Raw genomic sequence first — 13,926 nt, forward strand, 5'->3', positions numbered from 1 at the left:
CAGTGCCTAAGTTTCTTTTCATTGTCATACAATTGCATGGATGAAGAGAAGTCACTCTCAGCATGTTGACATTCATCACTTCCCTTGGCTATCCAATATTCATGACCACAATCATCTAGATTGTTTGGCCATTCACCAATATCATTAGAGTACTTGTTCTTTTCACTTCTTCTTTTGCATTCAATGGATGCTGGCTGTTGCTGTATCTTGCTGTATCATATAACAAATTTATGTGACTGTTGTGGCTATGAGCGCGTGTGGATCACATGCACTCAACAACCAACTAGGAATAGTGTTCTGAAAATTACCTGTTTAGTTGCTTATTGAAACTCATTTCAATTGGGAAATACAGGTTGAAATTCACAGTCTAATCCGATCTTGTATGTTCCTGAGCTGGTTCGGACTACCTAAAATCAGGAAAAAAATGAGGAATCATGAACTGGGTCACATAAAACTGTTAAGCCGCACATCCCTTGTCGCAGGCTCACTGCGGCGGTCACCCTCCAGTGGTGTAACAGCGCACGCTGCAGCAGCTTGGGAACGTGGGAGGTAGCACAAAGGTCACCACGACACAGCAAGGAGCCAACACATGCCTACACATACATACCATGCAACATGCAGCTCCCCTGACATGGAAACAACAGCGTTGCCAGATCGTTGTGGGAACACGGTGAGATGCCGGTTTCACCAGGCTACAGCTTGCAAGCATTTAGTGCGGGGCAGGGCCCTGGAAAATGCGGGCCCGTAGCATATACTACTTTTGCTAATAGGTTAATCCGGCACTGACTTTACGATGCATCTAATCAAAAGATGAAATGCTGTTGTTGAACTTGTGTTGGGAATCATTGGAGCGACGTAGAAGGTCAGAGACAGTGGTCAGAAGGTAGTGAAATGGAGAGTTAAAGTGATGGATGACTGGAAGCTTGTGGTTATCCAGGTGGACAGAAATGTAATGTTCTGCAAGGATTTGATTTCTCTGACTGCAGCACAGCAACTGGAGGTTCAAGTTCAGGACCAACATGTCATCTTCCAACAAAGCATGTTGCATCTCCTGGGAATTAATGTTCAGTTTAATAATTTTAGATAACTCCTCCCTTCCATAGATATGGCTTGGTCTTTATTTCATTCTTTAAAATTATTTTGCTCCAACTGACAGTTTTTAGAATGGATGTTGCCTTTGACAACCTTAGTCTACACCCTTTCACAGACATATCCTGTGCATTCTCCAACTTGCTGTCTCTGCAGCTTACAACATTGGTGTCTTTTGCTTTTCCAATTCTCTTGAGGGGTACCTAACTCAGGACATTGGCTCTGTTTTTCTTCGCCCACTGATGCATTTACTACTTTATGGTTTTCGACATCCAGCATCTACATTTTTATTGCCATGAAGAAATTACATGTGTTTAAATGGATATTTTTTTAAGCTAAAAATGCTTGAATGCTCTAATTATTTTACTTCACCTATATTTGAAATTTGCCAATGTGAAATTTAAAGGAATACTATTTAAGTCGGTTACTTTATTTAGACTGTAATGTGTGACTCTTCAGAATATGACACTTCTAAGATCAGTATAAGGTTTTTAGTACTTTTGCAATTAAATTTGTTTTTCTTTCTCTTTAGAACTTATTCCCCCTGGAATCTGCCACATTCTCAATCCAGCAAATATTTATTCAAACAATGAGGTTAAGTTGGGGAACATTGAAATCTATGGATTTGATTATGATTATACTCTTGCACAGTACTCCAATTCTGTGCATACAATGATCTTTGACACTGCACGTGAAATCCTCATTGATGAATACAAGGTATGTTATCCATTGATAGGTTCTCATGAGTCCTGATGAAGGGTCTCGGCCTGAAGCATCGACTGTACTCTTTTCCATAGATGCTGCCTGGCCTGCTGAGTTCCTCCAGCATTTTGTGTGTGTTAGCTGAAATATTAACTGCTTTTCTCTCTACAGATGCTGGCTGATCTGAGTTCTTATGGGATTTTGCATTTTTATTTGTTGCTTTTTGGAAGTATTTCAAGCTTAATTGTCAATTACATTGGAATCCACAAAATGAAATGTATACTGTTGGTAGGTCATGGAATTTAAAGAAACTCTACATTTTCATCTCATGCCAAAGGGTGTCCTTGCAGTTGGAAGGTGTTATCTTCAATAGTTCAACTTATTCTTATTAAATAATATTTTTCTTAGCTATGAGACTATTTTTTGAAGTATTAATTGGCAATGGAGTGACACTGATTTCTACAAGATTTTGTTTGGTGAAATTATTGCCAGTTAATTGGAGTGTGGATTATTTCTAATTATTTACTGTATGTAATTAATATAGAAAGTAATAACTCTAAGACTCTTGCAGAACATGATGAATTTGTAGATTTCTATACCCTCTGTATAGATTTGTGAAAGCTAGGTAATCTAGAGGAGGTTAGATACATTTTTCATAAGGTTGAGGAATTGAGTACCATGGGGAAAATGGCACAGAAGAGTTAAAACCTGTGACATATCAACCACGATCATGCTGAGTGGAGAGCCAGGCTTGAATACTAACTGGTCTACTGCTCCTGTGTTCCTGAGATATTTGGCAAACAACATATGAAATACAAGTAGCCTTGAGGCTATTCTGTTACATATCATGGCCGCAATGTCACTTTCCTCTCTCTCCCCATGCCCAAGAAATTCCTTGTAACTTAAATGGCTGTTAGTCTGTGCCTTGAGTGGTTATTGATTTCCCCTCCACAGTTCTCTAGAGTGAAGGATTCCAAATATTCACTCATTTCCTGAGAGAAGGATTGGACAACTCCTTAAACTGAAACTATTATCTGGTTCTAGATTTCCCCACTAAAGGAAACATTGTTTTGGTAGAAGTGCAGCAAGTTCCTCCCTAAACTTGTGTTTCAATAAGACTGCTTCTCATTCCTTTAAATTCCATTGAATATAGACCTATGCAATTCAACCTTTTCTCAGAGTGCTCTGCCTCGAAAGCAAATGTGTTCTTCATTAAATGTGGAGATGAGAACTGTGTGCACTACTCCAGGTGCTGTCAATACTATCCTAATTGTAGGTTATGTAACCCTTTCAGTAAAGCTTAATATTCCATTGGAGTTCCAAAATACCTACATGATAACTTTTGTTCCATAGCTTTTGAAACCCCAGATCCCCTTGCACTACTATGTGCGAATAATTTTGCTTTGTTACTTTTCCCTCCAGATAGGTAGATTGGTTCCAAAGGAAATTACAGTGCCTCAGTAGCATTACAAGTGCACTGATTTACAAATATTAGAAGAGAAGTAAAAATAAAGAAATAAGTTACCTTAAAAATAAGATGTAAAAGATTTACAAATTCAGTCTGATAAGATGATAGTGCAAGAATAATGATAATATTATACAGTAATGGGTGCACATTCACACCATCCAGATAAGAATTGATGGTAGTTTTGCGCAGGGTGTCCTCAATAGCAGGGTGTGGTAAACAGAGCTTAAACAGCTCTGATAAGCAGAGGTTAATAACAGTCTAACAGGAGAGGGGTTATCACTTCCCTGGCTATAGGTTGACTCATTATAGAGCCTAAAGGCTGAGGGTAAGAATGACCTCACAGCGCTCTTTGGAGCAGTGCAGTTGCCTTAGCCCATTACTAAAACTGCTCTTCTGTTCAGCCAAGGTGGCATGCAGAGGGTGAGAAATGTTGTCCAGGATTGCCAGGATTTTCTGTGGCGTCCTTTGTTCTACCACAGCCTCCAGTGTGTCCAGTTTGACTCCTCTAACAGAGCCAGCCTTTCTAATCAGTTTATTGAGCCTGTTGACATCACCTGTATTGATGCCATTGCCCCAGCACACCACCGTATGGAAAATTGTACCGGCGACAACAGACTGATAGAACATGTGAAGGTGAGGTCTGCATACTCCAAAGGTCCTCAATCTCCTCAGGAAGTAGAGGTGACTCTGGCCCTTCTTGTACACAGTCTCTGTGCTGGTGCTCCACTCAAGTCCGTCATCCAGGTGCACCCCCAGGGACTTGTAGGTCCTCACCACACCCACGTCCTCACCATCAATAGTAACAGGGAGCAGTGCAGGTTTAGTCTTTATCATCACCTCCTTTGTCTTACTGACCACATTTTCCTATCTTGTACTCCATCTGCCAACTTCTTGCCCATTCAGCTAGCCTTTCTATATCCTCCTCCAACTTGTTAGCCCATATGTTTTTTTTAAAGTATTGAACCAGTAATCAACAGCATAGAAACAGGTGCAGAAGGTGACCTTGAGAGCTGTGGACAGAACATGCTGGTGGTGTTTGATTAGAATATAGTGAATGATGTTGCAAGGAGATGGAATGGGCTAAGATCTTTGAAGGGTCCTTTAGGTGGAAATTTTGAGACTGCAGATATATGTAGATTAGTGATGGCATTTCTGAAGTCTCTGATTTGAAGAATGATATCAGATAAACCAGCCCAGAAGGAAAGCTTGTGTACATGATTAGCTGATATATGAGTCATTCAATATGTGCACTTCAGGATTTTGCTGGCTTCATTGGGCAACTACGTGCTAATGTAACAACCTCCATTGTACAGCATGGAACTGACTTGTACACAGGATCAAGGCCTGCTTTTGGATGGAAGAACGGTGGGATGTTTCTGGTGATCTTTATGCTTCATTACTCAGAGAGGGAGGGACCAGCTGGATTTACTCTTTCCTCCCCCTCAGTCTCTTGTAGTTTGTTATGTATTTTTATATTTTGTGTTTGTTCACAAGATATAAATGTTATGGACAGTGCCTGCCATTTTATTGTTCATCCTAAATTGCCTCTGAACTGAAAAGTCCACCACATGGGGAGGGCAGGGAGTTGCATCCCACCTGGCCAGATATATCTTATTCCTTGAAGGACCTTTGTTCCTATAAATAAATATTCTACAGATACAGTCTGAATTGCCCCCTGAAGAGTTCCACAAAGATTCTAATGACCACTGTTGACTTCCAGGACCTGCGGGAAGAGCAAGAAAGATTAGTCCTTTGTACGCCACCAATGCAAAAATAAACACATCCTAGAGATAAGATTACACTTGCAACATTGGTATTTTTAAGCTGCTAGTGGACATGCACTATATTTCTGATACCTTCTCAGCTCCAGCTGAGAGACAAGTAAACAGGAAATCCTATCTTTGGGTGCTGTCTCTGTGACACTATGTATTCTCTAGGATTACATGCATTTCCCATGGAAGCTCCAGTTTCCCCTGACATCCCAAAGACATACTGATAGGTTAATTACCAATTGAAAGTTAATTCTAGTGTAGGTGAGATGCAAATGAGTCAAAGAATGGAAGGGTGAATAAGAGGAATAAGAATGGAATGGGTAGCTGAGGCCTATGGAATGGGTAGCTGGGGCCTAGGGAATGGGTGGCTTGGGCCTAGGGAATGGGTGGCTGGGGCCTAGGGAATGGGTGGCTGGGGCCTAGGGAATGGGCGGCTTGGGCCTAGGGAATGGGTGGTTGGGGCCTAGGGAATGGGTGGCTGGGGCTTAGGGAAATAAGGGGATGAATGACGTTGCTGGCCTGGCAGCTGACAAGAGCTAAATGGCTATTTTTTAATGTGGTAGTAAATAAGCAGTTTTTGATCCTACATTTTTGTTTTTTTTTCTCAATCACATCTAGATGATGATATATTGGTATGTACATCAGGGTGTAATTAGATACTTTGCATGGATTTCATAGAGTAAACTGTATACACGGGTCTCTGTGCAATAAATCTGTTCCACGGGATTAATGGACATGGTGAATTCTTTGAATGTGTCACTCTTGACAGAAGCTAATTGATTGGGCGTAGTTAATACAGTTTATTCACTGACAAGCAAAAGAAATCATTAATTATTGCACTAGGAAAGGAGCCAAAAATTGCTGCTGTAATGGTCAGTAATCTCCTGGAATTGTTTTGTATCTGTTAAATGGTGGACAAAGGAAATGAATTTAACATTTGGATGTTAAAGCAATTTCAAGGCTTTGTCCTTGTTTGGGTAAAGTTTATGCTTGAAAATGCATGCAGAATCACTTCTTTAAAGAAAGATGCCGTGTTAGTTATAATGTTCAGCTGAAGTGGTGCAATGCTGACCGTCAAACTTTTCTGTAGTAATGGGAGTTCTGACACTCTTTCCAAAGACCCAAAACAGGGTCAGAGGGTACACAGAAACTGGCTGCATTTGATTAGATACCAGTATAGTAGGGTCCGAACACAAAACAAGTCAAAGGTAATAACTTACAAGGCGTATAGTAAGTAAGAGTTCCACTTCATTTGATGAAGTTTAATTAATACGATTAGACAAGTTTCAAATTTTATTGCTTAAAACAGTTTATTCTGCATTTCTCCCTTTCCGTTCTGCTCCATTTCAAGTGTATGGTTCTGCCAGCTCTTCTTCTGTTCCCGGGCATGTAAAGACCAGAAGCCTGTATTGTGTGTCCTCTTTCAACAATGCGCAGCTGGCAAAAGTTTTATACTTTTTTTTCCTCTTAAGTGTTTATTTTCATCTTCAATTATCTCTTGTAGTATCCAGAAGGGATCGAAGAGTATGAATACCAACCAAACTTTGCCATCAGAGGCCTCCATTATGATGTGCGCAAGGTAACAGTTCAATAAGCAATCAGTCTTCATTAACAAGTGTGTAGTAAATAAATCTGCCCAGCCAAACTTCAGTGTTATCTATCATCACACACCCTCTTAGCAGAACATGCATGTTATTCCATGAAGCCACAGTACATTAATGAATGTATACATGTGAATTTTGCAGTTTCCGCCAATGTTGGAAATCCAGAGGAACACGTGCAAAATGCTGGAGGAACTCAGCAGATTAGGCAGTGTTATGTCTTCCCTGAAGTGGATAGTTATTTTATTTCTAATTACTAGTTCTTACTGCTTACTTGAGGGTACCCAACTGATGTTGATTGCTTATTATCACATTGTTAAGTAATTGGCTTTCATCAGGGTGGCCATTTTATAAGGTTTGTGAAGTTCAGTCAGTTAGAGGCAACTTGTTGGAAGTCAAGGGCGATATAAGCAGTATTTGAATCTGCCTTTTGTTACTGTGAGTTCCAGGGGGAGAAGTACTGTATTCTTAGATGGACTCTTGGCATACTGTAATTGCCTTCAAGTACAGTTACACCAGGACGGGAGTTATCTATCTGTCTAGCTCGAGAGACGGGGAAAACCCCTGAGTGAGGGTAGTATACGTAGTATCTGTGGAGAGGATGAAACAGTCGACTTTTCAGGCCAGGGCCCTTCATCTGGCTGAAGGGTCTTGGCCTGAAATATTCTTCTTTTATAGATGCTGCTTGATCTGCTGAGTTCCTCCAGCATTTTGTGTGTGAATTTTTACCTGTAAGCCAGCCAAGCTTTGAAGCTGGGTAAACTTTGGTATCCATTAATGTTAACTTAGTTAAAATCTTGTTCTGTCTCTGTTTTCAGCTTTATTTTCTTCCTTTTAGTTCATTTTAATGTCTCCACGGCTCTTGTGGTGCCTGATGAATTTCCTTTTATTCAATGTTTAATTTACCTGCTTTTTGATTCTCCCAATTTTTGTTTCTCACTTGCTTTTTTGTCTTTCATATCTATCTTTCATTTCCCCTTTTTTACGTGTGTTCCTTTCTCTTTCCACCAGGTTTTATTCATTTGACTTTAAAATGTTAACTAGTTTCTTCTATGGCATCATTTGTATCTTTTCCATGGGAGGTATATGTGGCTGGGAATGACTTCATTCCACCTGCCTTATTCACTGGACAGTCCTGCATGCTGTGTTTTGTGTTGCAGAGATGGTCCATCTACTGTGACACTTTTCCTTTTTCTGAGATATAATGGGACAGTTTGGTTAAGCATTACAGCCTTATAATAACCACATATACTTTGCAACACAATGCTCACTCAGCTGTGCTATACTGTATGAAAACAACCTACCTAGTTAATACAGATTGGTCTCAAGTATTACAATGTTTACATTTGCTAGATAGGTTCGGCATCATTAGTTGTTCCCATAGGTGGCTTCGTCACCCCCTCATTTAGTGAGAAATGTTATGATCCATGATTCTGTTACATGCATATCTTGTCTAGGGGCCAGAATGGCGAGGTTAATTAATGGTGTTAACTGAATCATCTTCATGTGTGGTCTACTGTCTTTTTGCAAGGCAGGTCAATTGCAAATCCACATGAAAAATATGTCACTTGAATGGATACTTATCCATTATCATTGGTGAATGTTCCATTGATACATCCTTACTATAGAATCTAAGTCTTGAAATTTTCTAACATTTTATTACCATTAACTTCTTATACCAGTTACAGACTATTAATAAATACTGGTCTTGCCAATGACAATCCTGTCCTAGAAACAGACGTGCTACTATTTCCTGGTGTGGATAAATTCCAAACACTGCGTCAGTGGTTATTGTTCAGTGATGGCAGACTATGCGTGGATACCAAATAGAGTGTCTCAAGTCAATCAGGTGTATGTGAAATGCAGCTCTAGTGACTTGTGTAATTGCCCTCGACTGATGGGAATAAAAATATATTTTAACTGACATATCAGATTTGTGTGAACTTCTACCTAAGCCAAACTGTGAAATGGGTTATTACAGGGCAGTAATTTTGCTCTGAATTTTTTTTTAAAGTCCAGTATATAAATTTGCACTTTGTTTTTGATAGGGAGTTCTAATGAAGATTGATGCTTTCCACTATGCCCAGTTAGGAACGGTATATAGGTATGTAATCTATGGTGCTGTACAATATTTTATGTGAAATGAGAATTAGACCATAAGACTATAAGACATAGGAACAGAATTAGGCTATTCAAACCATTCAGTCTGCTCTGCCATTCAATCATGGCTGATTTATTATTCCTCTCACCCTTTTAAAACTTAAATCATAAGTTAATATTCACTTTCTGCAAAGCTGCAGTTTCAGAATTAGTTCTTGAGTAATGTTGTTAGCACAGTCGTTTATTACCCATCTTGAGAAGCAGATGGTGGTCATGTAGAATGTTTGTTGATAGAACTCTTGTAGTCATCTGATATCCTAATGCTTTCCGTTCATGTAGGACGCATGTTCTGTCAATAATATATACTTAATATGTACATGTTTACAGGGGACTCAATCCAGTACCAGACGATGAAGTGTTACACATGTATGAAGGAACCCAGCATGTTCCTCTACATCAAATGAGTGACTTCTATGGCAAGGTAACCTTTCTTTTCAGTATTTATTTATATAATGATAAATACTCAAAGTGTTATAAATTGCAAATACAGCGATAAGGGGAAGCTTTTTGAGTTTGAGATATGCATTTAAAAGGTTAATGAGGAATGGAAGGGGAGAAGGCTAGAACTGTTCATTGGTGAGCAGGATGAGAAACTTAGATGATCTGCCAATTTGATCAAGTTGAGAGTGATGTGAGTTGGAGGTCTAGGAGCAGGCTGACTGTTCTTAAGATTCTGGCAAAGACAGGCAGAATTCCATTTGTTTTCATTGATAAGTTGTGGTTTCAGCTCTTATCCAAGGGAAATCATTGTCAGAGTAACACAGGCTACTCTGGTGATGATGGCTGGTTCTTCCCTTGTGAAGGTCTGGAGGGAAGAAAGTTCCTCCAGAGCGACAGCACGATCATTGTTGACTGTCGAGGCCAGGTCTGGATCTGCAGACTATGGCACAGTAGGGACACGGGAACAGCTGAGGCGCCGACGCCTGGGTAGTAGGATCCTTCCTACATCTCCTCTTCTCTTCAGCAGATGCTCTTATGAATTCTTCAAAATTCTTGGCTGCTCCATGGATCAGTGTCCTCCAGCGGTCTGTCACAAGTCAGCTGCTGACACTCATGGACCTCAATATTTGCCTGAGAGAGCTGCTGCTTAAGTTGGTTTTAGTACCTCTTGCATGGAGCACCACAATCTCTCTTGCCCTGAGAGAGTTCTCTGTAGAGTACCTGGAGTTGTCCATGTGAGACACATGGCCTGGCCAGCGGAGTTGCCTGAGCAGCAAAGTGGCTTCAATGCTTGGAAGTTGAGCCTCGTCCAGGACCTTGTTGTTGGAGACACGATCCTGCCAGCTGATACTCTTGATGGAGCGGAGGCAGTGCTGATGCAATTGGATTTGCTTGTGGTGCAAGACCCAGGCTTCGGAGTCGTATAGCAGTGTTGTGACAATGGCACCACTGTACACGTGGATTTTTGTGGACAAATGCAGCTGGTGGCTCTTCCACACACATTGCTGGAGGCTGTTCTGGCTGTGGTGAGTCGATTGTCAACGTCCTTTACTACGGTAGCATCAAAGATGATGCTGCCCAGGTAGGTGAGCTCTCCACCGTGGTGAGAGGGTGGGCATCAATGGTGATATGAGGTGCATTTATAAACACCAGGAGGGGCTGTCTGATGGAGGATCATTGTTTTCTTCAGACAGACTGTTAACCCAAAAGCTCTTGCAGCCTTGGCAAACGGAGTGACTGCGGCCTGTCGTGCGTCCTCTGTGTGCGTGAGAAGAGCACAGTCGTCCGCTTATGGGAGCTCGAGAATGGGCCCTTGTGTGGCTTTTGTTCGGGCGAGAGCGCGGCAGAGGTTGAAGATATTTCTGTCGGTGTGGAACCGAATGCAGATGCTCTCCAAGGTGGTCTCTCTCACTTCTCGTGGCATCATGCTGAAAAAGGTGGCAAAGAGGATTGGTGCTGAAACACAGCCTTGTTTCACGCCGGTACTGATGGGAAATGGGTCAGACGGGTTGCCGTTGTGTTTAACCCGACTGCTTTGGCCTTCATGGAGCTGTTGCAGAATGGTGAGGAGTTTCAGGGGACAGCTGAACTTCGAAAGAATCTTCCAGAGACTATTGCGGCTGACTGCATCAAAGGCCTCGGTCAGGTCAATGAATGTTGCATACAGTCCCATGTTCTGTTCACAACACTTCTGTATCTGGCGCAGGACAAAGATCATGTCGGATGTGCGCCTGTTCAGTCAGAATCTGCACTGACTCTCTGTAAGGTTGCATTCGGCAATGTTAGAGATGATTCTGTCCGAGAGAATTCTGCTGAGAATCTTCCTGGCAGTGGACAGTAGGTAATGCCTCTGTAGTTGAAGTAGTCTGATTTCTCCCCTTTCTTCTTGTGCAGGGAGACAATTTCAGCCTCACGTAGGTCATTTGGGATTGAACCTTTCTTCCAGCAGCTCACTCGGGAGAATGTCTCCACCCATTCTGTGTGCTTCCGCTGGGATCCCATCGATGCTTGAGGCTTTATGGCATTTCAGCTTGGAAATTGCAGCTGTAATTTTGTCCAGAGCTGGCTGGACATCAAGCTTAAGCCGGACATCATGCTGGGGCATCATTTCAGAGGATGTTTCTTGTACTTGATAATTATCCCCAAAAAGGCTCTTGTAGTGCCCTGTCCATCGCCTCATGATGGTTTCCTTGTTTGTCAGCAGGTTGGAGCAGTCAGATGAGCATAGAGGGGCTTGAATCTGACGGGTTGGATCATACACTACACACAGTGATTCGTGGAAGGCTCGAGTGGTGCCAGGGTCTGCGTAGTGCTGTGTTCATTCTGCTAGGGCAGTCCACCGTAGAGAAGGCTTAGGTGCTGCATGCAACTCTATTCTGCCTTGGCCGCTTGGTCATCAGGTCTAGACAGCATCACTTGATGGGAGAAGTGTTTTTTTCCGGAGCACATTCTGGATTTCAACATTGTTTTCATCAAACCAGTCAGTCCTTGTTTCTTCTTAAGGAGTACCCAACTACCTCGACAGCCCCATATTGGATAGCAGTCTTCATGTGCTCCCATGTCGGAGTCTGTGCTTGGAGTGCCCTTGCTGTCCAGTTTCTCCCTTAGCTCGATCTAGAATACATCTCAGAGGCCAAAGACCATGGGTCGTGCCCTTTTCCTTGTTGTTGGCTTGACAGCCGACTTTTGACTTTTTTGACTTTCGCCCTGATGGGTGAGTCCTGGGCTGGACGTGCTGCTCACTTAAGGAAGGTGAAGCATCTCCCATATCCTCTCCTTTCCAAGTACAGTGTTGGCTGCAGGAGCACTGTTTGGCTTGCCATGCAGGAAGTCACTCACATATGGCCTCTCCTACGCTGCTGTGTCCATGGCAACGCCTTCGGGTGGTGCCCCTGTTCTTGCTGATTCTGCTACATCATGGTGTGACTGAGGGTCCAGCGGTATAACTGGGTGGGTAGCCTGGGCTTATTGGCCTTGGTTGGCAGCCGGCTTAGTAGGAGGACGACTGCGATTCCAAGCCCAAGTAGATAGGACTCGTTAGCCTTGCTGGGCAGTCTGTCTAAGAGAAAGAAAATCTGATACTCAACCTACAGCCACCTGGTTGCCACAGTCATCACAGCTCACTGTGCCGTTGTGGAACAACCTCTGGCCTAAAGAGTGGAATTGGTCAGCGCACGCCAAACCTCACTATAAACCTACACAGCGCAGGCAGGAAGAAAAGTCCTACAGCGATGGAGATGGGGCGAAACAACAGGTATTGGATGACGCTGAGAGTCGCAGTCTCAATTCTGCATGAAGGCAGCTCAGACCCATGGGTTGTCTGTCTGTTGACCTGAGGCAACAGCAGCGTTCAGCAGCCCTCTGACTGACCAAGCTGCCTCTTCAGGGATAGCACTGCTCGTTCCGGATGGAGACAGACCGAGAAAAGGTGGTCCAAAAAAAACTTGCCTCACCACCACCCGTTTGGTTCTCGGTGACCAACTGGCATCTCGCTCAAGCAGTAAGAAAAAGGAAAATAAATCAAAGAAATCAACCATCTCAATGTACGGACAATGCAGGACTCTACAGAGGTGACCGACCCCAAAGACGCTCAGCACTCGTGGCACGAGAACTAGCTCGTCTGGACATTGACACTGCTGCTGTAAGTGAAGTACGTTTTGTAGGTCAACAATCTTTGATAGAGCATGGTGCAGCCGGCACTCTCTTCTGGTCAGGCAGAAACAGCAATGAGGGCAGCCTCTCAGGGATAGGCTTCATGGACAAATACACCATCGTCAATAAATTTCAAAGCCTACCGGTCGGGCAATCACACTGACCTTTGCCCCTGAGGCTCCAGCTGCAAGACAACCGATTTGTCACCCTTGTGAATGTCTATGCCTCCACACTGCAAGCAGACCCTGCTGTCAAAGAGGAGTTCTACGGGAGCTGAAATCCCTCCTATTGGAAACAGAGAAGGCAGACAAGATCATCGTCCTAGGCGACTTCAGTGCCAGAGTGGGTAGAGATGTCGAGGTATGACCAGGATTCTTAGCTCATCATGGTGTCGGAAACAGTAACTGCAACGGGTGGTTACTTCTGGAGCTCTGCACAGAATTAGGCCTGGGGATAACAAATGTACAGTTTCAACAGAAAGTCAGGTTCGAGACAACCTGGAAACATCCCCATTTGAAACATCGACACCCCTTAGACTATCCTGCTGCGCCAAAAGGATATATCAGATGTTCTAAACAGCAGGGTCATGCCAAGCGCAGACTGTAATACGGATTACAGACTAGTCAGGACGGACTACTCTATAGCAAGCTAAAATGTATTTTGAATTTTTGTTTTAATTTTTAAACAATATCTAGACTAATTTGGGACAAAAATGGGAAAAAAAATTAGCTGACTAATATACTGCATTAAATGATTATTAGCATAGAGACTGCGCTGATGCAATGAAGAGATATACTCTTAGGGCAGCCTGGGAATCCAATTTGATCAGTTAACTTGCTATTCAACTAAAAAGCAGCTAACCTTTTTTTCCATACGTCTTGTGTTTGATGCTTAAGGCAATTTTTAATTTTGGAGAGATGGAGCAATTTGTTTCAGTGTTTTATTTACAAAAAAATTGCTATATTTTCATCAGTCTATTCTAAATGGAATCTCAGGAAGGAATGAGACTTGATATGATCAGTGAATGACTTAGTTAACTACC

The 13,926-nt window shown here is 42.5% G+C and overlaps 1 protein-coding gene across 1 annotated transcript in view; it reads left to right on the forward strand.

Annotated features, from left to right (window-relative positions):
- Positions 1 to 13,926, forward strand: part of LOC140210898 (5'-nucleotidase domain-containing protein 2-like) — a 100,061-nt gene that overhangs the window by 31,084 nt on the left and 55,051 nt on the right. The window contains exons 2-5 of the mRNA XM_072280163.1: positions 1,622 to 1,806; positions 6,536 to 6,610; positions 8,681 to 8,736; positions 9,120 to 9,213. Of these exons, the coding sequence (XP_072136264.1) occupies positions 1,622 to 1,806; positions 6,536 to 6,610; positions 8,681 to 8,736; positions 9,120 to 9,213 (410 nt within the window). The remainder of the gene's footprint in view (positions 1 to 1,621; positions 1,807 to 6,535; positions 6,611 to 8,680; positions 8,737 to 9,119; positions 9,214 to 13,926) is intronic.

The sequence above is a fragment of the Mobula birostris genome, chromosome 16 (assembly GCF_030028105.1).
Source record: "Mobula birostris isolate sMobBir1 chromosome 16, sMobBir1.hap1, whole genome shotgun sequence".
In the NCBI taxonomy this organism is placed as follows: domain Eukaryota; kingdom Metazoa; phylum Chordata; class Chondrichthyes; order Myliobatiformes; family Myliobatidae; genus Mobula; species Mobula birostris.